At 44.2% G+C, this 26,458-nt stretch overlaps 1 protein-coding gene across 7 annotated transcripts in view; it reads left to right on the plus strand.

Annotated features, from left to right (window-relative positions):
* The window catches only part of ST7 (suppression of tumorigenicity 7), a 248,877-nt gene extending 224,649 nt beyond the window's left edge, over positions 1–24,228 (plus strand). For 4 of the 7 annotated variants that reach the window (XM_081038663.1, XM_081038665.1, XM_081038667.1 and 1 more), the window contains 4 exons: positions 3,906–4,056; positions 13,456–13,548; positions 16,280–16,419; positions 23,882–24,228. In XM_081038663.1, coding sequence (XP_080894789.1) covers positions 3,906–4,056; positions 13,456–13,548; positions 16,280–16,419; positions 23,882–23,977 — 480 coding nt within the window. In that variant the 3' untranslated portion in view covers positions 23,978–24,228. Of the gene's footprint in view, positions 1–3,905; positions 4,057–13,455; positions 13,549–16,279; positions 16,420–17,236; positions 18,308–23,881 lie in introns of those variants that run through there. The other 3 variants (XM_081038669.1, XM_081038666.1, XM_081038664.1) reach the window with 2 other exon arrangements.
* Positions 24,229–26,458: the final 2,230 nt, after the last annotated feature.

Here is a 26,458-nt window from a genome sequence, read left to right on the forward strand (position 1 = left end):
CTGCCTTGCTTGACATGGTATCATTCGTTGTGTGCAACACTCGAGGACTTGAAATGTGACTAGTGGAACTGAGGAACTCAATTTTCAATTTAATTTAACTGATTTAAATGTCAATAGCCACATTGGACAGTGCAGATCTGTTTATCCCTTTGTAGGTAAGTTTCTAAAAATATTCCCCCTCCCCAAGTTTCTTCAGCCCCACCCCCTAGTTTGTTTCAACTTGTGCCCACAGATGTGGGTGGGTGGCTACCAGGCCCACTTCTTCTCACTTATTCCTGAATATTTCTTAGGCCAAGACAGGAGTTATTTTTTTTCCCTTTTTTATTAAATTTATTGGAGTGACAATTGTTAGTAAAGTTACATAGATTTCGGGTGTACAATTCTGTATTACATCGTCTATAAATCCCATTGTGTGTTCACCACCCAGAGTCAGTTCTCCTTCCATCACCATATATTTGAACCCCCTTACCCTCATCACCCACCCCCCCACCCCCTTACCCTCTGGTAACCACTAAATTACTGTCTGTGTCTATGAGTTTTTGTTTCTCATTTGTTTGTCTTGTTCTTTTGTTGTTTTTGGTTTATATACCACATATCAGTGAAATCATATGGTTCTCTGCTTTTTCTGTCTGACTTATTTCACTTGGCATTATACTCTCAAGATCCATCCATGTTGTCACAAATGCTCCCATATCATCTTTCCTTAACGCCGAATAGTATTCCATTGTGTATATGTACCACAACTTCTTTATCCATTCATCTATCGAAGGACATTTTGGTTGTTTCCATGTCTTGGCCACGGTAAACAAAGCTGCAATGAACATTGGAGTACACGTGTCTCTATAGAGAAATGCTTTCAGATTTTTTGGGTAGATACCCAGGAGAGCGATTGCTGGGTCGTATGGTAATTCTATTCGTAATTTCTTGAGGAACCTCCACACTGCCTTCCATAGCGGCTGCACCAGTCTGCATTCCCACCAACAGTGTATGAGGGTTCCTTTTTCTCCACAGCCTCTCCAACACTTGTTACTATTTGTCTTGTTGATGAAAGCCATTCTGACTGGGGTGAGGTGATATCTCATTGTGGTTTTCATTTGCATTTCTCTGATGATTAGCGATGTTGAGCATTTTTTCATATGTCTATTTGCCATTTGTAAGTCCTCTTCGGAGAAATGTCTCTTCAGGTCCTCTGTCCATTTTTCAATTGGGTTGTTTGTTTTTTTATTGTTGAGTTTCATGAGTTCCTTGTATATTTTGGATATTAGCCCCTTATCGGAGGCACTGTTTGCGAAAATCTTCTCTCATTCAGTTTGTTGCCTCATTATTTTGTCAATAGTTTCTTTTGCTGTGCAGAAGCTTTTCAGTTACATATAATCCCATTCGTTTATTTTAGTTTTTACTTCCATTGCCTTTGGAGTCAAATTCATAAAATGCTCTTTGAACCCAAGGTCCATAAGTTTAGTACCTATGTTTTCTTCAATGCAGTTTATTGTGTCAGGTCTTATGCTTAAGTCTTTGATCCATTTTGAATTAATTTTGGTACATGGTAACAGATAGCAGTCCAGTTTCATTCTTTTGCACGTGGCTATCCAATACTCCCAGCACCATTTATTGAAGAGGCTGTCTTTCCTCCCTTGTATGTTTTTAGCTTCTTTGTCAAAAATTATCTGTCCATATTTATGTGGTTTTATTTCTGGGTTCTCAATTCTATTCCATTGGTCTATGTGTCTGTTTTTCCGCCAATACCAAGCAAGACAAGAGTTCTTTCATAGATGCTTAATGAAACAACTTTGAAAGCTTTTCTTAATCGGAAATAAAAGGAATGGTAGTTTACACTTTTGTTTCAGTCACCATCTGATTCTTGAGGACTTGAAGAGATTTCTGTGTACCTGGGACACACCAGCTACTCGTTTTCACATTGATTTGTGTCAGAGTTCATACAGCATGATTCTTCTTTAAAACATAACTACTTGGTAGGCAAAGTGACTATAAATTGAGAACTCAGAAATCAAAATCTTATTCTAGGGCCCTCATAAGGCAAGACATTTTCCCTTTCCTTTGCTCTCTTGATATTATTAAGAGTAACCAAATGGTCTTCCCTCTCTGACTTACTCTGAATCAGTACAGTTCATAGCACTTTACAAGTTGTCTGTCTCATGACTCATAGCCTTGGGGTATTTGAAGGTCATCACAGACAGGACAACATACAGTTTAATGGCTTCTATTAAGGAAACAAAATCACCAGAGGAAAACCAAGTATCTCTGAACATAAAAGTCACTTTTATATTTACATCATGGTTGGTATTTATTATAAATACAGTGTTAGTTGGATTACTAGGTAATTCAAAATCGTCATGTTTTTCCAAAAGATTTTTGCCCTGTCCTGTTTTACAAAAAGGTGGGGGAAGAAAGCAGTGATTTGTAGAATTCAAAAAGGCATATGACCAAAAAGTTCTTTTGGAACTCATGTTTGAGGCGTTCCCATCAAAATAATAAACACCGTTCATGGCCCTGCCTGGGGAGAGGTCCTTCTGTGGAGGAAGGCCCCCCCATCCAGTGTGCTGGCTGTCCCTGTCTCCACTGCTCTGTGGGTGGGCTCTCCCTTCCTTACTCTTCCTTGTTTGAGGCCTGAGGCTTAGACGTTTGTTCAGATATCAGCTGGGGACCGAGGAAAGTCTCATTTGCTGAACCAAGAAGACTGAATGTATCCTCCCAGCGCCTGCTGGGCAGTATACCCTATACCCTGTGTGCCAACAGGAGAGGAAGCTGGAGGGCACCTGCGCCCAGCAGGCCCACAGAGGGTAAGTCCACAACCAGATGATGATGAAACACTGCGAGGTGTATCACAATCCCCACTCGGTACATCTGGATTCTTCCATTCTTCACCCTCTTCCATAACAAGCTTCCACCAACAGTTAAAGCCACAGACAATTGTTCGTGACGTTAAAATTGTTGAGCATCTCTTCGCATAGCACCTCCGTTTGCTGTGTTTGTCCTTTTTACTCAAACATAATTCTCTATCGTCCAGTAATCTCCATTTGAAAGGCGATGAATGGGTTGTGATATGGTGGTTAGCGGTTGGCGGAGAATGGGCAAGGGACATAACTAGTGACAACAGCACAGAGATGCCAGCCAGCGGAGAGAAGTTAATGTTTGCAAATAAAAAACACCATTCTAAGCCTGCTTCCCTTTGTGTTCTAGTAAACACAAAAGAGTACAAATGGGAGCCTAGTGTTCTCTGAGCCCCCAGGAAGAATATCCAGTCTTGTCCTGTGCTCCCACCCCCATAGAAGCCAGGAATGAAGAGGCGTGAGCTGAGCACCCTCAAGTCTTGGGGGAAGGATCGGAAAGCACATTGATTGTAGTTTGGGTCTGTACTGCTCCCCTCCCTTGGGTCTTCCTCGGCCCAGGCCTCTACCCCTCCTCCCTCCAGCATCTGAGCATCTGAGAAGGACTGGGTCCTTCTCCTTCGAGGATCTGCAGAGAGAAGATACTGGGCAGTGCTCCTCAGCCTCAAGTCTCCCTAGTGCAGTCGGTTTAGTCGTTTGAGTGCTTAACCTTCATGCGTCCGTCTTAGATATTTTCATTCTGGTTACAAAGTTGTACCAAATTCTGGTGTCTTCTAAATGTTCCTGTTTGAGTCTACACTTATTTCTTTGATTAGAGTATCTTAGCCTGAAAGCCTCTGACGTTCCCTGTAGTAAACTAGCACAAGGCTAATTACCTGTCACCAAACTTGGGCTTGCTGGGTGTTTTAGTAATTGCCTTCCAGTGTAGAAATGGGGGTGCAGGTGTGATGAAATGCTTATGAATAGTGGCTTTAGGAAACTCAACGTCTCTGTTTTCAATACTGAATTTTGAATTACTAGTATTAACACGTCTGTCTCCTGCCTTTTTTATTTCAGTACCTCCTAGAAATGAAAAGCTTAATCCTGCCCCCAGAACACATCCTGAAGAGAGGGGACAGTGAAGCAATAGCGTATGCGTTCTTTCACCTGGCACACTGGAAGAGGGTCGAAGGGGCTTTGAATCTTTTGCATTGTACCTGGGAAGGCAGTAAGTAGTTTTCTTTCTTTTTAACATTTTTCAAGATGAAACTAATATAATATTGAATGTCAACTATAATTGAAAAAAAAATTATAACTTGTAAAAAAAGAGCATGAGTGTTCATGATGAATCACGAGGATTGGTATATCTATACTGTTCCTCTCTGATGTTTCATCACTGGGAGATGGTTAATTGCTTAGGCTCTCTGGTGCCCCACTGGTGGTGGTTGTTACAGTAGTGATGGCGTCTCTACAGCACAAAAAGGCAACTTTATACGATGAATGGGATGAATCTGGAATGTTCTGGCTGAGGAGCAGTCTGTATCCAGAAAACCCTCTTTGGAGACAGCCCCTTGGCATCATGGGAATCTTTGGCCTAGATTTGCTGGGCTCTGAGTTCCGCTTTTGGATGCCTTTCTGGGAGGTTTGGCTAAAGAGCCACAGTTACCCTTTCCTGGAACCAGGTTGGCCAAACACAAACGAGGAGCAGCTGTGCTTCCAAACAAGAGCAGCGGCCCTTGGACCCGAGTGTCCAATGGCAGGTGTAGCGCTCATGTGTGAATGATTACATGCCTGTTAGGTGGCTGCAGGGACAAATCCGTCTGATATGTGCTGGGTGTCATTGCTCTGTGGAAGGAGAGGCGGCTCTACTCACAGGTGAGACATGTCCCTGTGCTGGAGAAGCGTCCAGTCCAGCTGGGAGGAGCATGCCGCAGCGGCCCAGTGGTTTTTCAGGGGAAGAGGTCTGTGGGTGGCATGGGCACGTGTACCGTTCCGGGTCATATGAGACCTGAACCAGGCCATGAATTAGCAAGGCCATATCATAAGAAGGATACGATGTGGAGAAATGCTAAGTGTGTGTGTGTGTGTGGGGGGGGACTGTTGGGGAAAGGTAAATTAACAAAAAAAGCCACGATTATGGATTAATGGACATGCACTTTGACACTCTCTTGTCATTAATTTAAGTCAAATAAGTACAACATGTAACATGGGTTGCTTTATTCTTTCCCTTTTATGGGGAAACAAAACAAATGCTAGAGTCTTCTGATAATTTTTTCTTAGTTCATCCCCACTCTGATCAGTCAGCTTCACAAATGAATGTCTTTTTAATCCCTTTCACTCTGTTTATCTCTGCTGCTTCCATTTTCATTCTGATAATCTGCTTGTCCCTTTTCCTGACTGTCCCTAACCCAGCAGGAACCCAAACTGGTGCAGGAAGTGTGAGGGGGGGCGAGGGAGACAGCCAAATGGGGTAAAAGTAAGTTGACAGAGATGGGTCTCAAGTTGATTGAAAGTTTTTTGTTCAATTGTTTTGAAAATACTTCTTTAGAGAACTGATGGTGGCCCTACTTAAATAATTTCCTCTTTGTGACTTGAGGGATGTTGACTTACTGTGGCTTTCACTCCGCTCTGTAGGGGGCGTTAGCACCCTCCAGGTGTCGGCAGTTGTTGGGTGTGTCTGGATGGCTCAGTCTACCTGGGCGTGTGTGGGCACATGTGCAGTCAGTCCCCTCTGGCCTGAGCTTACAATCGCTGTTTTGAAGCTGTTCTGTCCAAACGACACAAAGAGAATTTTTATTTAAACATGAGAAAAAGACAGAAAAACCCCAGCAAACTGAACATGAGAGACCTTATCTAGTGTTAGTTGTAGAAAACTTAAATGGACAGATTGACTTAACAAATAAGAACATATTTATAGATGGACATCTTGGAAACACAATAATAGAAGCTTATCAAGTGAATCGGATTGGTAAGAAAGTTGCCAGTCCTATAGAAAGGATCAAAAGGGGTGGGGACAACAAGTGATAGTGACGCAGTGTTAGGAATGACATAACCATAAGAAGACTCCCATGCGGAATAACTGGACTTTCTGTCTGGAAATTAGTTACCTGTCTAATCAGGTAACGGCACGGCGGGTGCTGGGGAAGGACCGAGCTTCTGGGAAATGTTAAGTGACATAGTGAGCTCTCCAGTCGAGCACGGTAGTAATGTTGGGGAATGTAATTACCTCACGTCAAATGTGTGAACACTTTATTAGAATAAAAAGAGACACATTTTTAGATATAAAATGCTGCATTGGGTTCTTATAGGTAATGGGAACCACTCCACGGAAGTTACACTGCTGTTCAGTTTTCGAAAAGATGCATGAGAGTGCTTACTAGGTACTAACTGCCTTGGGGAGTGTTTGTATACGTGGGTAACTCACAGAGGGTTTGCATCTCCACCAGCTCACACACTCCTGATGACATCCCGAGTTAGGCAGGACACAGGTGCCCATCTCGCCTGTTCAGAGAGAAACAGATTCGCTGAGGCTGAGGGACTTGTTGAGTGTCATGCAGAGCCAGAATGTAAACCCAGGTCTACTTTTTCTTTATTCCTCTTTTCTATAATACCAGCTATTTAGGCCTTTCCTGAATAGAACAAGGATAAGAGGATTGGTCATCTCTGGAACATTTGCTTGGAAGTCCTCAATTTATATCACTACTTATAGGCTAGGGTATGCCTATTACCTTCTTAGTGTTTATAAAGTTAATCATTCTATATAAAACCATACTTTTGTTGTTGAGGATTGATTTAAACATTTTAATGTAAAATGAGCTCAATTTTATAAAAAATAAATTATATTTGTAAACAAAGAAAAGAGACTAGAAATAAATACATCTTTAAATGGATCTTAAATGATTTCTTTTTTCTTCATATTTGTATTTTTCAAAATTTCTACAAGCGTATATATTTTTTACAAGTATGAATATGTGCATATATGGGTGTATGTGTAGATGTATACACATGTATTTAGGAATATAATCTTTCATTACAAACACTTTTGGTCCTTTTTAAAAACAAAGTTATAAAAATGTTGTGCTATTTCGATGAAAGAATTACCACTCCAAACCAGACAATTGTGTGCGGTATTTTGACATGAATTCTAGATCTGTGTCCATTCAAAATTAAATTAAATGGAGGCATCAGAGTTCTGGATTTTTTTTTTTTTGAGGTATAATCGACATAACATTATATTAGTTTTAGGTGTACAATGTAATGATTTGATATTTGTATATATTTAAGATCTACTCTCTTAGCAACTTTCAAATGAGCAATCAATACATATTAGCCACCATGCTGCACATTGAGTGCCCATGATTCATTTATTATAACTGGAGGTTTGTACCTTTTGATCCCCTTCACCCATTTCACCTCCACCCCTCCTCTAGTAACCACCAATCTGTCTTCTGTATGATAAGCTCTGGATTTTAAATCAGAGGACTTGCATTAGAATTCTGACTTGGCTGCCCACAGTGGTATTTACTTAACTTACCCAGTTTTTGAACACTGTGAAGCACTGATGATATTGAAAGCCATCGCCCTTCCAGGTTGCGGGGCTTCCTCACAGTTGCCAAGGGCAGCTGGTGCCTGGGCCCCGGCCTCTCTCTCTCAGGTCAGCGGGTCCCCGGGGAGCCTGTGCCAGAAGGCAGGAGGCTGCACTTCCTCAGTGCGCCACGTGGTGGCGCCTCTTCCCATCTCCCGCCTAGTAGCTTAGGTTTATTACTCCTTTAAATCATTTTTTGCTTCATTCTGAAATTTAAGGCCATTCCCCACCTATCTTCCAACGTCCCATTTTCATTAGGAAGGGGATTGAGGGAGGATGGTAACAGTACCTAATTTCACTAGGTTCCATGTTAAAAATGAGTATTTTAGTCAATTTATCTTTTGGAGATAAAAAAAACATTTTCTGTCATGTTGGTTAGAGGTGACGCTGGAGGTATATTTGGCTTTGCGTTTTCATGAATTTTTATTTTTTCTTTTTTAATGTCAGAGCATTAGTCATTCTGTGGAATTAAGTGAGTTTCCCATCAATCAGGCTGAAATAACTCACATTTTTGATAAAACCCCGAAGTCCAGCTGAAGCATGGCAGAGATTGTTTGAGTTTGAAGCATATGGTGGTTTAAAAAAAGAAAAAAGTAGTCCTGAACCACAAATACATCAGCATTTCAAAGGTTTCTAAAATGTTTCATTCATCATTGTCCCAGTCCTGAAATTACACAATATGTTCCTCAAAGTCAAGGTAATCAAGAAAGGGAAAGAGTTTTCATTTACAAGATTTAAAAATATGTTTCTTAGTTCATTACATAGCTGCCACCTTATCTGAATTATACTTATTTTAAACACTGTAGGTTCTGGTTATCCTCACACACACAGACACACACACACACAGACACACACACACACACACACACACACACACACACACCACTGCAAGTATGAGTTGAATATAAAAAACACATATGAATGAGAGATTTCATTTGAACTGGGTCTTATTTGCAATGGTATTGCACCTTATGGTACCCTGTTTTAAATGGCACATCTTCTGTTTTTACCTGTATTAAATACTGATGTGGCCTTATCTCCTACCTAGATCTTTTCACGGCTCTATTTTGGCTGTATTTATTTTACAAAGCAGGGTAGTCTGCTACTTCAACTGTGAACTTTACGATTTAATTTTCTGGTTCTATATATCAGAAGACTAGTATGCCATAGGGTAAATCACTTAGCCGTTCTTTGTTTCCATTTTTTTCCCACTTGACCAAGTAAGACTCTTTATTTTCTTTTTGGAGATTTTTTCCCCCAAGAATTCACTAAATAATGTATAAGATTTGAAGGTGGTGTTTTTTAGGGGGACGAAGGCAGAATATTTCCTTTGAGAGGAGAAAATAGGCCATTGTTGAAGCATAGGATGAAATTCTGATTCTAATTTATTCTCTTTGAACCTAATGGTAAATGCTACTTTCTGTAAGATGTGGTCCTGAGGGCATTTCCTCTAACTAAACCTTTCCTCCAAAAGGCTGGCACCTTTTGGACTGCTAAAGAGAGATCCCCACCCCCGGCCTACCATCCCACACATCTAAGGTTTTGTTTCTTGGGAGAAAGCAAAGGTCAGCTAAAGTCTCTGGTGGTAGCTAACGTTTACTAATTGCTGGTCTCCAGATCCTGCAAGATACTTTCCCACCTTCCATCCCATAGAACCAGTGTGCTCTCATTATTCAGTCTGGGCGACTAACCACAATTTGGATCCACCTGAGTTTTTAAAGGGGAATCTGTCTCTTCCTGATTGTGTACGAATGTGTTCATTCCTCTACTCAGTGAACATTTATTGAGTCCCTCCTTTGTGCCAGGCATTGTGTCGGGGATACCAAGGTGAATAAGACTCTGAAAAGCTTTGGGACAGACAGCTGAATGTGTGTGTCTACGTATGCACAGATGCACTCACACACACACACACACACACACACACACACAAGATACATGTGGATATGAACAATACAGTTGTGGAAGTGGGAACAGAGCGTGAGCATGTTGCAGGTCACTAACAAGGTGAAATCCCCTGTAAAACTCTAGACTTTCTCTCCAGAATTGGTTTGGAACATTGTTTAATCTAACCAAGGGGAAGTGATTTTCCCAAGGCCACAGAACTGGATCCTGAAAGAATGTGGATCAGAACCCAGGCTTTGACTCTTGTACTTTGTGTAGTGTTGTGCCCAAATGTCTCACAAAAGACAGATAGCCTTTGTGGGCAGTGTCCTACCATGCAATAAAAAGTGAGAACATAAAATTTGTATTTTGATAATTTTCTGTTCTGTTGTTTGTACTCCTACTTGTTTATAAACAAGCATTATTTTTATTTATAAGCTACAGCATGACCTAATAGAGCAAATGGGAACTTCAGGGTTCATAGAAAGGGAGAGTAAAGAGAAAACTAATTTTTACTGAGCAGGCAGGCACTCTGTTTCGACACCCTGACCTCTGCTGTCACATGTAGTCCCTTTAGTAGCCTCGCAAGTTCCATGGCATTCTCACTTTCATAGCCGAGGACACTGGACATGGGGTAATGACCTCCCCAAAGACATGTAGTTGTTAGCTTGGTCAGGTTCAATTCATCCTTTAGCTGTCACCTCCACTCTTCCCCCATTGGATACACACAGCCCCATGGGTCTCTCCTTCTAGGAGCTGTCACAGTGGCAACTTGCACACATTTCCATGATTATTGGATCACCTGTTTTCTGCCCTGGGTGGTGAGCTGTCAGTGCAGGGGCTGTGTGCTTGGTGCCCCTTTCTATTCTGGGTGCAGGAGGGACATGCTCACGTTTTGAGGAATTAGATCTGGGATTCAAACTCTTCTCGCTACCACAGGTAATCTCTCTATAAAGTTCTCTGAGATCCTCTTTGAAAAGACAATGTAGACAAACAAAAGTATCAAATTTTACCTTCTATCCTTGTCTCTGTAGTGGGTCCTTGGAAGTCACTGGGAAAATCAGGAATTACCTTGTTCACATATCCACCCTCTGTCCACTCTTTGGTTCTGTTGCCTCTCTCCCCGTTATCAGTGGAGAGTATGCTGGACACAGCACTTTCTACGCTCAGAGCCTAGAAAATATATCTGGTCAGGACACAGACAGAAGTGTACACCTCAGGTTTTACTGTGGACTGCCCAATGTGTTCATTAGCTAATTCCCGGTTTCATGTCAGCCCCTCACCAAAGGCTCAACAGAAATCAAGGTAGGGGCGGGGATGGCACACAAAGGAAAACAGAAATGTCACTTGTGTACCATGTATTCACTCTGAGTGGCCCAGCTTTTTTTGTTTTGTTTTAACCAAATACATGTGTATTTTTAATTGCCCAAAAATGTATGTATTCTCAGACAAGATTTTTAGGAGGTTAGTGGTCACTCAGTAATAAATCAAATAGATCAAATTCATAAAATAGATGAAATGACCTTTTTTTCCATTCTTATTTGCTCTGCCAAACCAGTGTGTTAATACTTGCTCTTGCAAAATTTCTGGACATTCGGCTAAAGCCATGCAGTCCTCCTGGGGCACTCCGAAAGCTGTCTTCACAGTGAAAGGGACCGGGCATTGGGGGTGAAGCTGGCCAGGCGTGTGCAGTGCCCCTTCCGCTCTCTCCAGACCTGCACTGCTTATCTCACACTTTGTTGGACCCTGCACAGCAGGGTGGGTGAAGGATAGAATTGCAAACAGAAATTGTATTTGCTTTTGTTGAGTGAAGCCAAAAGTCTTAATATTATTTTATGCACTCGATGTAGATGACAACTGACATGAGAAAGAGAGCTATTTTTAAGAGCACCACAAGCATCTTTACAATCAAGGGTGTGGGGGGAGGACAATATAGGAAGCGTGTGTGAGTGTGTGTGTGTGTGTGTGTGTGTGTGCATGCTTTTTAAAAGTTGTATCTAATCAATGTCTCCACCCTCTCCAAAAAGACCAGAATTGATTAGAAGGAAAAGATTTAACTTGATGCACAAAATTCTGTATGCATGCCAAATACTGGAGTGAAAAAACATTTGGCATCTGACTGAAAAGACACCAACCAACCATGTGATTTCTATGGTTGAACACTGTCAAGATCTTGAACTCCTATATTTCATTTAAAAAATTGCTCCCTGAAGTGCAAACTTACTTCAATTTTTGAATAAAATCTAGCATTCAAATTTATAGCCACTTTGAAAACTGAGGGTTTATTTATATCGTATAAACCTGAGCAGATTCTTAATTGCAGTAGCCATGTTGCACATGGAGAATCTAGATTAAAAACAAACAAGCAAAAAAAAACTTCCACATAGGTTTTTCCACATTTTTGGGATGCTTTCATAGGAGCCATCATTTATGGGAAATGTATTAAAATCCTGCCATATTGCGGTTTAAATTTAAATGTACCACTTCCCAGAAGAGATTTTAATGTATCCTATAAACTAAAATATACACTAAAAAGTTGTGGGGGTTTTTTGTTGTTGTTTGTTTTTTGTTTTGTTTTTTTCTTTCTAGTTTTTTTCCGTCTCTTGTAAGCCTGAGTCCATTGAGAGAGATGCCGGTTCTTGAGTGATCTTTGTGTGCTAACAACCTGTCGGGGAGCTTCTCTCTGCTCGCTGTAGCGGGCAAAAGTCATCTTTGTTTGCATGAAAGTTAAGGTCTGATTGAACTAGGGTGAGCCTTTCATTTTAAGAAGAATTAAAGACTGGGGTGTTTTTAATGTTTTAATCTCTGTTTATGAGGTTTCTGTTACGAGAGGAAAATTGATAACATTTTTACCTCAGCTAACGGACCGTGCTCTAATCCCACGTTTACAGTGATTTATATTCTCCGTGGCAGCGTGCGGTAACCTCAGAGTGATACCACAGTGGTGTGGATTGACTGCACTCCAAACGCTGGGATCACATACATAATGTTTGTACTTTTAAATAATATTCAGACACCAGAATAAATACCACATGTGCACCGATGCTGGTTACAATGGAACCTTGTCATTTCTTGTGAGGGAGAACATTCTTTGTTTCTGATTCCTGTTTGAAATAAGTATGCAAAAGATAAGTATGTACATTGACAGCATTTTAAGAAGGCTTAGGTAAGTACACAGCTCAGGATGGAGCTACTATTCCTTGAAGGGCTGCATTTAAAACTAAAAAGAATTGTGTCGCCACCACCCCTCTTTGACACACATGAAGGCAAAGATTGGTGTCCAGCGTTCCCAGTGTAGGATCAGTTTTTATATTTTATGTCTGCAGCACGCTGCAGCTAAAGGACATCTGCTGAAGAAAAATTACCTCCTTGAGCACTGTTCATAGGCACAGTGAGACTAACATGCTGATGACATGGTAACGGGGAGAGTAACGCATGTGATAATGGGGAGGGATGGATTGATTGGAAAGCCGTGACTCAGTGCGAGACCCAATGTCATCTGATGCCACAAAAGCAGAATTTAGGTGGCCTGACATCATCAAAATACAGATAATCAATCTCCCCTAATCCATTTTTTCCCGTATGATGTTGAAGATTTAAAAGTTTCATAAAGTTAGAAATACCTCCCAAGTAATGCACGTTTAGATTTTTGTTTTTATCCATCGTGGTTGGAATTCTAATCCACCTCGACATATTTTTTAAATAGACACGGTAGAATGCCTTTCATATTTGTACATCTGTGACAGGCTCCAACAAGTCAGTCCACATTTGCTGCTTGGGGAAGCATTTCCATCCAGGTTTTGCCGTCAGCTGAGCTCTATCGCGCTAGTGCTTATGACATTTCAATAATAGTTTGTGGATGAGGGAACGCTGGGCATTGCGACTGATGGCTTCCCTACCCCAGCACCCCCAGCCCCACCCAGCCATGTGCGGTTTGCCCAGAATATATAGCGTGAGATTAACATGTGAGTCATACATCATAATGCACCTCTGACAGTTTATCTGGCACATGACTCAGAGTTTGGGGAAGTCTTGCATCCTTTCTGGGACTTCTTTGTAGAAATGGTCCTTGTTATAAAAATGCTCAGAAGGCCCTTCTTGAAGTTGAGAAGTTATGAGACAAATATATTGAACTTCTGACATACTGTCTCTCCTTTTCAGCTTTCCGGATGATCCCGTACCCCTTGGAAAAGGGGCATCTGTTTTATCCCTACCCAATCTGTACAGAAACAGCAGACCGGGAACTGCTTCCGTGTAAGTCTCACCTCTCTGTATTCCGCTCTTCAGCCAGTGAGGGTAGCCTGCCTGCGGAGGGAGCAGGAAGGAGTGAGAATGACACGTGCTTATAATGTCCCTTGTCTTTTATCACTCTTCTCCCAGACCTTGTCCTTAATTGATATCATGTGCATTTAAGTGAGTTATGGGAGTGGATTCGGCGTCCTGCTCCTCCTCATCTTTCCAGATTTGTCAAAGGGAAGACCCCAGAGGGCTGAGATTAGATGAGGAGGCGTCCCGGGGGCCTGAGCACAGAGACCCCCAGCTTGGGGCTGAGGTGGGCTGCGCGGGGCCAGCATGCAGGGTGCTGCTCAGAGGCAGTCCGCACAGCCTGGGGTTTGCAGAAGAAGCGCTGACCTCAGAGGGAGCAGCAGATGAGTCAGGGGAGGGAGGGCCGCTCTGCCAGAGGCGGAGTGTGGGTGGGATGGGTGCTCTCTGTGGTGACACAGCGCCCTTGGCCACCAGGACTTCCCGTGAGTGTCTCGGGATCCCACGTAGAGAGCGGTGTGCCATGTGCAGAGCACACGTGCAGCCTCAGCGCGAATTCAGCACAGAGGGGCCCTGCCCTCGAGGGCCGGACCAGCTGGCAGTCTGGTGGCCCATGCTGCTGTGGAAAGTATGATTTGGTTTACTGCAGTACAGCATTGTTTTGACAGTCCTGGCTAACTAGTTATTATCAAGTCATACTGTGCACAAGGTCATGTCCAAGCTCTTCATGTGGCCATATTTTCTCACTCAGATAATAAGCTCCAAATTTTGGCTATTCGCTCTTCCCCATCCTCACTCCTGCCACCCCCTCCCTTTTACCAGCCCCAATTATATCATATCTCATAGCTATAACATGTTTAAATACTTTGCCCAGAGGAATAGTGTAACTTTGGAGCCCTGGGTGCATAGTAAATTGTCCAACACCAGCGTTATTGAGCTGGTCGTAAATCTCCCACGTGGTGGGGTCTGGGTGCAGACCGACTGGCTGTCTCAAACTGAAGTAGCAGGAGGTAGCTCGCTCGTTTCCTTGCTAGCCAGCCCCAACGCGAGCTTTGTCACTTAGGGAGCGGGGAGATTTCAGTGACGTGTTGTTCCTCACTGCCCGAGTTTTATTGTGAAAAGGGTCTGGTGTCTCACACTACATTAGATTTGATTTCAGAAATCCCTGTTATGGGCCCATACTTTACCTTTTGACTCCCCCTTCAGGGAGATCCTTGTTAAAGTTTCAGTTTTCTGGTAAAAAAGACAGTTTTCTGAAAAGTACACTGTTTTAAAATGTTTTAGTTGAGCCCAATTAAGTTTCCATGGGGATGGATTCACTATTAGAACAAGATTACAGTTCTTAAAAGAAACTTTATAGGAATAATCTTTATAAGCCTGAAATAGAAAATTATGGCTCACATTTAGTTAATTGGAGGCAGTGGTTCAAGCCAGGTCTCCCCTCAGAATCTCTTGGTAGGCTGGGTTTTGAGGATACGCATGTGGAGAGGCTTGGTTACTTCACGTGCCCCCCACATTTCACACACTGTTAAGTGCCATAATTGGCACAGTGACCTCCACCCCACGTTTGAATCCGAGCAGGTGCCCTCCTGGATTCTGGTGGGCGCCATGCTTGTTTGTGTTTGTTCCTCTGTCCTGGGCCCTCCACCCGCGTCTCAACAGAGTGGATTAGTGTTTAGGGCTCTAAGTAATGCGAGCTGAGGGGTTGGAGAAAGGCCTTTAGATCTTGGATTTCCTGAGGAAGGTGCAGCTCTTGGGTGCTTTCGGTCCCTGTGTCGGTACTGCTCGCACGCAGATTCGGTGGTGTCGGGTCCTGTGTCGGTACCGCTAACAGGCAGATTCACTGCTCCCTCTACCAGGGCCGAGGGCAGCTGGAGCTTTTCCCTCTGACGGGTCAGCCCCTGTCTTCCCAGTCAGCACCCCAGGATCCCAGGTAACAGGCATCCACAGAGCCACAAAAAGCAGAGGAATCCATTTTCTTGTTTTTGTGCCACAGCTTTTTGGTTTCCCCAAACCCATTATTTGAATTTAAAATTATGAAAGTCACCCTAAAGAGCATTAGTAATTTTTTGGAGGTGGTGGTGGTGTTTGGAAGTATATTAACAAGAGTCTCCCACAGTTGTGCCAGATGACCCTTCAGCCTTTATCCCCAACCCTTGCAGATTGATAAGGCCAGCGTAGGAGGTCCTCTCTGGGTGGCTCTCTACCTGGGCCTCCCCCTTTGTCAACATACACAGAGTACGCCTGGAAAAAAAATACAAGATAAACTAATATCGCCTCATTATAATGATTAGAAATTATAGGAAAGTGAAAAATCTGGAGAGACTTTTCTCCAGTATAATTGATTTTGGATTTTCTGGGTTTTGTACATTAAACGTGTTTCATAATTTGAATCAAGTTTTGTTTTTGTGTTTACTTTTGAGAAAGGAACATTATAAATTAGGCCTAGATGGTGTTCCTCTCCCTGCCCATGAATGTGTGCCATCCCCAAATAGCACTGTTACGCTTCTAGACCGAGCGCTGAGGTTGGAAATGGACTCGGGAGAAGAAGCAGTTAGGCAGCCGAAGGCGCCAATGTTGACGGTGGTTCATTCCAATACCCTACCTTGTTCATTTGCAAAAGGCTTCAGCCAAAGCTCTAAAGAGTCCGTCCCACATACAGAAATTCCCTGAGAATGCATTGTCTTCCAGCCCTAGTATTTCCCTTTTATCTTCTCCACAGCTTTCCATGAAGTCTCAGTTTACCCAAAGAAGGAGCTTCCCTTCTTTATTCTGTTTACTGCTGGATTGTGTTCCTTCACAGCCATGCTGGCCCTCCTGACACATCAGTTCCCGGAACTTATGGGGGTCTTCGCAAAAGCTGTGAGTACTTGCCAAGAGGGAGGCCTCAGGGAAGGGGCAGGAAAAGCCACTGAAGCAGCATAAGAGAAGCAGGGTGTCATGTAGAAATGGATACGCCTGTATCGATCATTTGCTCTCATTTGCTCACTGTTTAATTTTCCTTGTCGTCAGTGGAATCAAAGGTTGAGAGTTGAACGAGAAAGTGTAGGTTGTTTGTTAATGCACGCCTTGTCGTTCTTTACGCACAGAAAAGTTCTCAGCAGTTCCCCCAAAATGCATGAGGTCTATAAGGATTAAATAAATAGTTAAGGGAATCAGCAAATGAAAAATGTGTGGGAAATTATTCAGTTTTTGTATAAATTGAATGACATTATTTCTAATCTTTAGATATTGTGGGTCTTTTTTCAAGAAAGATGAGATTTACATTTTCATAGATGATTTAAATAAAAAAATTTAATGGTTACAAAGCTTTGGCTTATTTGGGGAATGAACTGAGAGGGTGTGGAGGGCTTGTGGTAGTAAGAAGTATGCAGATACTACGTTTAGAAATGTGGAAATCCACTAAGAGTCTTTAAGGAGGGTTGTGGAGAAGAGCTTTAATCAGAAAAGCCATCTGCACTGACAGTCAAGAACCATTGTCTCCTTGCTGAAAACTGACCATTCCAGGCTGCACATGCAGTGAGTATAAGTTTACTGGTTTGGCCACAGATGATTTTAAACAGAAGGATTCAGGAAGAGAGTATGCATTGCTTCCCTGGAACTCCATTCTGATTTCAAGGCGAGTGGAGTCAGGAAGGATGATTGCTAACTTGGCTGGATTGATTTAATCCCTTTCCAGATGATTGACATGTTCTGCTCGGCAGAGCTCAGGGACTGGAATTGCAAGAGTATTTTCATGCGTGTTGAAGATGAACTGGAAATCCCACCGGCACCTCAATCTCAGCATTTCCAAACCTGAACTCATCAGGCTCCTTCCCTCACCACCAAAACCACTCCTCCTGTACTCCCGGCCTCCGCCACGCGCTCAGTTACCCCAGCCAGGAACTCAGCAGCCCTCCTGAGCTCCTTCTCCCACTGGCCATACCCCAGCGCCCTCCACCACCTTGGGTCTAACCTCCTGAGCCACTAGACTTTCAGTCCGTGTGATTCACCTCTTCCTCCCCTCCTGTCCCCCACGGCCTCTCTCCTAGTTTAGGTCTTCGTTATTTCTTGCCTGGACTCCTGCAAAAATCTTTAACTGGTCTCCTTGCTGCCAGTCTTATTCTCTGCCAGTCTTTCTTTCATACTGACACAAAAATGATCTTTCTTAATTACAAGTCTGAGCATGTCACTTCCCTGCTTCAATTTCCCCACTGGTCTCCTCCCATCTTCAGGATAAGCCCCAGCTCTTTAGCATCGCATGCAAGGTCCTTTGGGGTCTGGCCCTTGCTGGCCTGTTCTGCCTCATCTCATCCAGCTCTGCACAGACACTGCTCTTGGGCCACAGTGAATTAATTACTCACCATTCCCAGTGCACCAGGCAGCTGTCCACCTCAGGGCCTTTGCACGCACAGTTTGCTCTGCATGGAATGTTCTTCCCATGCCCACCCGACCTGTCCACTCTACTAATGCCTCTCTATTCTTTTATCCTCAGCTTTCGTTCTAAGTTTCTCCTAAGCTGAGTTAGAGCACTGCTTTGTGATCCCACAGTATTCTATGAATACCTATATCATCACATTTACTGTACTGGATGATAATTGTTGAAAACTTGTCTGTCGCCCTTTAGAATGGGAGCTCCTTGAGAGCAGGACTGTGTCTTCCTCATCTCTGTATCCCCAAAGCTTTGCACAGTGCATTGCACATAGTAGGTTTTCAATAAATGATTATTAAATAAATAAATGGTAGTGGTTTCTGCAGAAAGAATCAATGTAAAAATCAGATACAGCCTAGCATTTCTTCTTTGATATTTATAATCATAGACTCCTAAAGTTGAAAGGGACCTTAAGCAAATTGCTTTCAACAGTAACATGGTGGAGGTCATCTAGTCATGTCTTGGATCCTGTCAGCAATGGGGAACTCACTCATTTAACACGGAAGCCCATTTCATTGTTGCATCTCTCACAATTTTTCTTATACTGATAAAATCTGCCTCTCTTTAATGTCTACTGTTCCTTTTCTGCCCTCCGAAACCATAGTAAACAAGCCTATTTCCTCTTGCAGCTTCTTAACACAGCTCCCACACCGTGGCCACCTCTACCTTCTGACCACCCCCTCTTCTCTCCAGGCAGAAGACCTTAAACATCCTTACGTCTTCTGTGCGTGGCTTCTAAGCCCTGCATCGTCCTCCTCACCTCCTTGATGCCCCCAAGTCTGTGGCCTTTGCTGTTCATTACTTTCTTCTACTCCCAAGCCAACCCATGAATAAAAATAGTTGCCAAACTTCTGGGCAGATTAGAGTGCAGCTTAGTAAAATTGTAAGTAAGAATATATTTACGGTGTTAGGATTCCTCCTTTTATATTCTTCTCTTAAACATTTTTTAAGGTGTATTTGGCCCAGTATTCTTCATTAAACTGAAAAACGGCACTTGATGGGAATTCTGGATCAGAACAGTCTCACCTCTAGCGTGCATCAAGTTCAGCTGGCCCCACCACCAGGCGGTCAGAACCGGGAGCGTTGGCGCCCAGGAGTGCATGTTTTTCACAAGGACCCAGTGCCTTCTGAGGACTAGGCCTGTGGACTGTGTTTCCTTCCAAGAACATTTGCAGGAGTGCGGTGGGCTCTCAGAGCTGTTGAAGTGTTCAGTGGTTTCACCCTGGCTGCACCTTGGAACCACCCAGGGAGCTAGAGCATTACTGGTGCCTGGCCCCCTGACCCCCCTAGGGTCGTACTTGATGGGTCCAGGGTGCAGCCTGGGCATCTGAGTTTTCAGACGCTCCCCAGGTGACTGGGTGTGGAACCAGGGCTGCAAGAAGCGAAGTGCTGCACGAATGAAACGACTAATTGCCTGAAACCACTTTAACGGGGAAGGAGGGAGTAGAAGCGGGGTTGGGAGGGGGGAGGGGGGCGGTATAGTAAATAGACTAAGACTGGGCTGGGTGTTCTCTAGGAAAGGCTGGGCAACCTCCCGCACCTCAGAGACGTGTTCATTGTGGATGTGAGACAAGGGGCCACGCTCCTCACTTAATGTTTCCAAGTTTGGGCTTTGAGTCTAAGAGCCAATGATTCAATAAAGTGTAAGTTTGCCTTCACGGGCCTCCTACTTTATGCTCCACCAAGGTGTGGCCGTTTGGTCAGCTCCTCGTGATTTTCAAATGTGCTTTAGATAAATTTGCTTTTAAACCTCTGTCTGGAGGGTCACATTCATCTTGCCCTTCATTAAGGTTTAGCAGTTTCCAGGATGTCTGGAGAGACTCGGTGGGGAAGGAAGATGGATGGTCTGAAGGAGACGGGCCGGCACCCCCCTCCCCACCGGCCCTGTCTCCTCCACATTTTCACCCGTGGCGCTTCACAGGGCCCCTCACAAGTCCTCGCAGGTTATCGCAGCTGCCCTGTAGGCTGCCTGCAACCATTTGCAGCTTGTGAAAATGATTTTCTCAGCCCTGCCTGAGATAAGGCCCTGGGATAATGACTTTTAGTAGATGCGGAGAGATTGCAGTGCGGCCCCCAGGCCACATGCAGTTTGGGAACTCTCCAGCGAGTTTACATGGGAATATGCAGCCAGCAAGGAAGCCGCAGCAGGGGAAGTGTGAGCCACTGGAAAATAGTAAAATGAGAGGTTTCAGCAGGCTCGTCCCCTAATCTAATCTACCTCAATGACTTGGGACTAACTTCCTGGAATGTTTGGTTACCAAGATAAGGATGCCCATATAAATAAGTTATTTTCCAAGCCCAGCCTCTCGCACAATGCAGGGAGGTCCGCATTCTGACCCCTCCTGCTTTCAAGGGCCCTACTTTGCTCCTCCGGTGTCTCTCCTTCCTTCCTTGAGCCCGAGCCCCTGACTTCTGACTCTCATCTTCCCTTGTAGGCCCTGGCCTCTTTGACGTCTGACATTGATTACAGTGAAATGCCAATTGTCTGATTGCCAAGGGGCACCTGGAACGTATTCAGATAAGCAGAGCGAAGCATGTTGGGATCCATGACCTTCTAAAGAATGGTGTTTCGGGAGAAGGAGGGTCAGGCGATTGAAGTGTCACTCTCTCTTTTATTAGTTCATTTGCTTTTTCTCCCCACAAGACACTGAATTACGCTGCGTTTTGCACTGTGGGGCTCTGCCCTCGCTGAGAGAGCTGTGGACCCTGAGAGAGACATGCTGTGCCAGGGTCACCTGCTGCCCCTCGTTTAGACTTACTATCCAGTAGATTCCACAGGTCTGTGAGTGACACTGCTGCACTGGGTGTGGCTCGGGCCAAAAAACGGGGAGACATTCAAACATACAAAGGGATGTAATTGAGCACCGCTAGCAGGGCAGGCTCCTCCAAGCAGGTTTGTAATGCCTCCTGATGAAAGCCACTGACCTATATTTGGTTCCTAAGTGAAAGGTCTCAGCAGCTCCCCAGCCTCATTACATTGTCTGCCTCTCCCTGTGGGTGACCAAGGGTGGGGCGCGGGGCGGGGTGCTAAGGAGGGAAGTAGCTTAGTATCTCAACTGCATGCCGCAAGAGAGTTAGGGTCTCTAGGAAGAGGATCAAAAGCTACCAGGATAGAACATTCTAGATGTGAGGCAGAGCAGTAAATTATCACATACATTGGAGGTATGGGGACTTAGTTTTCTTGTGGAAACTTGTTGAGAAGGCTGGTGTAGACCATGGAGGCAGGCTCCACTGTCTGTTCGTGGGCAGTGTGGACAGAGGGAAATTACAGACCTCCAAAAGGGTCAGGCTCATCTCTTGATTTCCAGAGGCCTCACCTTCTGCATTTTTTAATCCAAGTCAGGCCAGTGCCCCAAACAAAGCAAACAGACCCACAGGCATTTATTTTGAACCGACTTGGCTACAACATCTCCGTTCATTCTGCCGCCCCAGCTGATGTCCCATGTTTTAGTGCATGAACTTGCCAATAGCGGGGCCTGAGCGCTGCTTTTCCTGAGTGCACTGGTGGCACTAATCTTCCAGGTGTCCCTCCCCTCAGGCAGAGTGTCATGGCTCCAGATCTGTTTGGGGTCAAGTCGTCAGGATATGGTCATTTCACCAGCAGTACCACTGTTCCCTGAGCGCTGTCTTCCAACCCCTGTCAGCAGCTCTGGTTTATCCTGAGCACTTTAACACCTCGCTCCCCTTTATGGAGCTGAGTATTACAGGCAAATGCTGTGTTTGGTAAAGGCTTTGTGGTCTCTGAACACATATTAATATGTGTGTGTGTATTTTTAATTTTATAATATCATGTTGGGTTACTGCAATCAGTAAAATTCTTCCATGTTATCTTCTCATAACCAGGCTTTTACAAACTGTTTCAGAGGCAGCTTGGGAAGTAATTACTCATTCCTGGGCCCAGTATCTCCCATGATGCCTTATAACTGCATTCAACTCTAAACTGAAAAGGGTAGGCAGCCCATTCTGCAGGGTGAGCACCTCAAATGGTTCTGTGCACCCAACAAAGGACGATTCAGAAGGTTACTGGGAATTCCTGTATAACTAACCACCCACCTGACAAAAGGAAGAGCCATCCGCCTGTGTTCAGGTGCTAACATGGCTGCCTGTTTCTTAACTGCAAACCCAGTCTGGCATTCAGGGCCCTCCCGGGCGTGCTTGTAGTTACTTCTGAGCTCCAACTCTTCCAGCTGAGCTAAACTATTTGCCAGCTTCTGGTCATAACAGTTGTTTTCCCCTTTCTGTTCCAGTTGTTTATTGAGCCTAGAGAGCCCTTCGTTCCTCACCATCTTTCCTCCCCCATCTCAATCTTTTGCTATCCAACCATCTGTTGGGGTCTATGACAGTTGCCTCATTTTAAGTGTTTTTCTGATCCTTTCAATAGAACGGATTCTGTCCCTTTTCTGAACCCTCCTGGTGCTTCTGTTCTGTCGCAGTCTATCTGGCATTATTACTTTGCTGGTTTTAGTGCCCACCTCCACCATTTTGACAGTGGGAGTTTTGTCCTAGATTCCTTCATATCTCACCCAACACTTAAGTGCCTTACTGAGTAAATATATTTAACTGATGTAAAAGATACAACATTGAGGAGGATTCCAAATCTTACACTATCTTGAGTTTCCTTTATGCAAATTGCACACATGATGATCCAGCTATAATGTGTTACAGACCATCCCAGTTTGTATTCTACTGGTTCAAAACAAAACAACAAAAAAACCAAAACAAAACAAAAAAGAAAGGTTCTAAAGCCAAGTGATTTTGGCAAACTTGGCTACCATACCCCTCTTGAAGACCCACATACATAGAACATAGGAATAGTGGAGAAGCCTGTTTTAGCTTCATTAAGTGCAATTTACTAATTTGCTTGACCTCAGAAGCATGTTCTCCATTTGCATATGTGCCCGTCCTACACTACACTTGTACGGGGGTTGTTGGTGGTATAGACAGTGATGTGCTCGGGGCAGGAAATAGGACAAGGACAGCACAGTACAAGGACTGGGTGTTGGACCCTGGAGGTGATACCTTGCTTCTGAAGAGACAGCGAGCAAGGAAACCATCCAAACACCCACCTCATGCCTCGCTGGGTTAGGGCACCTCTTCTCTCAGACACTGGATGGCTTGTGAAGGGAAGCTGATTCTTCACAAGAACATAATCAGAACAGGTTGGAGATTAAGTTAGATGAGTCTCAGGTGAGGCACTGGGTTTCTTAACAGGCTCAGCTCTGAGCTTTCTCTGCATGTAAAGACAAAGGAGTTTACTAACTAAATGGAATAGATCCCAAAGACGTCCTCCGAGCAGCACCTTTTCCACAAGGACATGTCATTCGTGGACTGGCCAGTTTGGTGTCTCCCCCACTGCCCCCAGACTCCCGTGATGCACCCCACTGAGTAGGTAGTTCAGGAATGAGGATGGACTGCACAGGTGTTTGCGAAACAAGAGGATCCCACAGCAGTTCACAACCATACAATGAACTTGACTTTTTAAAAATTGCCTTTTCCACTTAAAGTGAGTTTTATACCCAGCTAGGCAAGCAGGTGGTCTAAGTTGTCACCATTTTGTAACTCTTCTGCCCACTCGCTACCTTCAGTCCATTCTGATGGCACTGGTCATCTGCATGAGCAGCCAGCAGATCCTGAAGGCTCATTGGAAAGCCTCCAAGCTGTGGGGCAGCTGTGAGAGGGGCAAAGGGGCTGCCAGCAGACTCTCCTCCCCTTTATCTCCCAGAGCTGGGGGCAGGACTGGAACGCAGGTGTGATCAGCAACCAATGTTTCCTGTAAACATAAATATGAAAGTATAGCCTTTTGAGACGTTCGTAATGCAGAGACTTAAGAAGCAAGCCTGGATTGGAGAGGTTCATTTCACAACCTTGAATGAGACATCTCCTGACGTCTGTGCCTTTCTGGTTTCTTTGCAGTTCCTCAGCACTTTGTTTGCCCCCTTAAACTTTGTTATGGAGAAAGTGGAAAGCATCCTCCCGTCCAGTCTGTGGCACCAGCTGACACGAATCTAGGGAACTCCATCAGTCCCTCCACTCACCTCACCCCGTGGGCTGCCACCATCTCCGTGCCAATTCCTCCTGGACTGCAAGAAAGCATGACTTTGGAAAAGGGAAGCCATTCCAAGATTTTAAACATTCGTGGACTGTCTGATCCATATTAAAAGCTGTTTTTGTTGTACAAAATTTGTTGATGTTCATTTCTATTATATTTTGCCTTCAAAAAAGAAAAACAGTTAAAAATAAACTTTTGTGTATTGCAGCAACCAGTTGTTATCTTCCTGTGTCTCCCAACCCTAAAAGTGCTGGCATCCCATATAAACCTACAGGTTTACATTTAATTTCCTAGACACCAGGTCTGCTGAATGCCCACAATGGTTTTCTTTACCGATGGAACTCTTTTCAGCAGACCTTTAGAACCTCTACAATATGAGGCGCGGAAAAGGGAAGCTCTTTGGCTCAAAAGAATCCTTTTTCAGACCCAAACTGAATGTCCTTATAGGCCAACTGCACACACACACACAAAGCTTCCCAAATGAATGACAGGAAGTGTGAGTGAAATGACATGTATGTACCATGACAGGTTGTTCCAGTTTAGCGACTACTCCTTTGGTAGAACTCGACACTGCAGCTCTAGGAATCATTAGTGTTTTGCTCTGAAAAGTTGTCGTGAGAAGAAAACATTTGATGAGCTGCTGCAACTTAGCAGTCTGCTATAGAACCCGACCCCTTTACAGCGCTGCCATTTTAAAATGTTTCCTCAGAAGGGTACTTTTTTAAATAGCATGTTTGTATCGCTTAGGATGTGAGCATTCTTTGCGCATTTTAAGGACCGGAACAAAAATGATCATTTGTCCCCATCACCTTTAAAAGCCTCTGCATGATTCAGCCTGCCCAGCATCTGGCTTCGCTTAAGCAAAATAAGAAAAATAATTAACCTTGAATACTCTATCGGAAGTGAAAAGTACATCTTTAAATTTCAATCTAGTGCTTTAAAAAGAAAAAAGGACTGTCCTTTATATAGGTTGTTTTCCCTCTTACTTAGAATCCGGAGAACCCGAAGCATTAAAATGGGCTGCGCTGGGAAAGCACCGCGCCACGTCTCCTTCACGGTTGGACTTCCTGGCAGCTCCTGGTCCTCACCGAAGAGCAAAGTCAGGTGGGCAGGTAACGTTCAGGTGCCCACGGGCTTCACATGCTTTTGGCAGGCTTTTCTTTGAGCCTCCTTTGTGCCCACCCTGATGGATATATGCCGCTGTGTCCTGTGCTTAGGAAATTGTCCTGGAGGAAGTCGAGTCCCAACATCCACACCAGACTGCTGCTCTTGGGGCAGGGCCTGCGTTGGCCTTGTCTGCCTCTTTCCCGCTCCTTTTCTCCAGCATAAACCTTGACCCAGAGGGATGCTCAAAGGATTCGCTGAATGAATCAATACAATACATACCAGGGACAAACAAACTTGTTCGTATTCAGAGGAGATTGGTGCCAGCAGAGAAGGACCAAAGAAGGCATAGAATTGTAACTTTGAACTGAAAGAAAAGGTAGTTATTAATACAGTTATGTGATTTAATAGATAGGGAAACCAGAGTCCAAAGTGATTTAGGCCTGCCCAAGTTCGGACTCTAGACTGTGATAAGCCTGAAAGGTCCGAGAGCATGGAGGCCCTGGTGCGTGAGTAGATGTTAGGGACCCTGCTTCCGGGAAACACAGCAAAGGAGTGCAACAAAACGAGTTAAAAGCACCAATGGAATTGAACAGGACTTCAGAGCAGTTTCATGAAGAAGGGAGGCAGAAGTTAGAGTCTGAAGGGTAAAGGGAGTGAATGAGAGAAGTGAAGGTGGAGAAAAATGGTGACAGAATGAAAAACACCCGGGATTGTTGGAAATGTGTCCAAAGACCCAGAGGGGAGCTAAGCGTGTGAGGAGCTGGGGGAGCTGAGCATGTGTGAACTTAACAGCCCTTTCACCTGATCACCAGCGCCACTCTTGAGACAGGCTGTGACCCCCGGCTCCCTTCCGTCCACCTCTCTCTTCAGCCTCTCTGCCCCACTCTTGAGAGCAGCCCTGACTCACTCTTGCCATTCTCACTTCCCGGGGCCTGGATGCCAGGGAGGTTGCTGTCTTCCCAGCTCCTGCCTTGTTTTACTGCCCCTGAGAACAAGCATTCAGGTCCTGTTTTGTTTTGAAACTTTATACATATCTGTGGAGAGAGAGCCAGAGCAACCAATATAAGAGCAGTTCTTAAGAGGATAATTTTCACATGGTTTCTATACTTCTCCTCTAAGGTCCATGGTTCCTGACTTCTTACTGAGATGGCAGCTGGAATCCTGCCTCCTGTTTTTATTTCTCTATGACGGGACATCGAAATCTATTCTGACGGGCCTTCCTCTATGAAGACCCTCCCAGCAGGACAATAAGTGTCCCTTAGTCTCAACGTATATGTGTTCCTTGCACTATAAATGCAAACATTCTAAATTAAACATTAACAATTTGAACCAGC

Source organism: Rhinolophus hipposideros (genome assembly GCF_964194185.1).
Source record: "Rhinolophus hipposideros genome assembly, chromosome: 25".
Lineage (NCBI taxonomy): Eukaryota > Metazoa > Chordata > Mammalia > Chiroptera > Rhinolophidae > Rhinolophus > Rhinolophus hipposideros.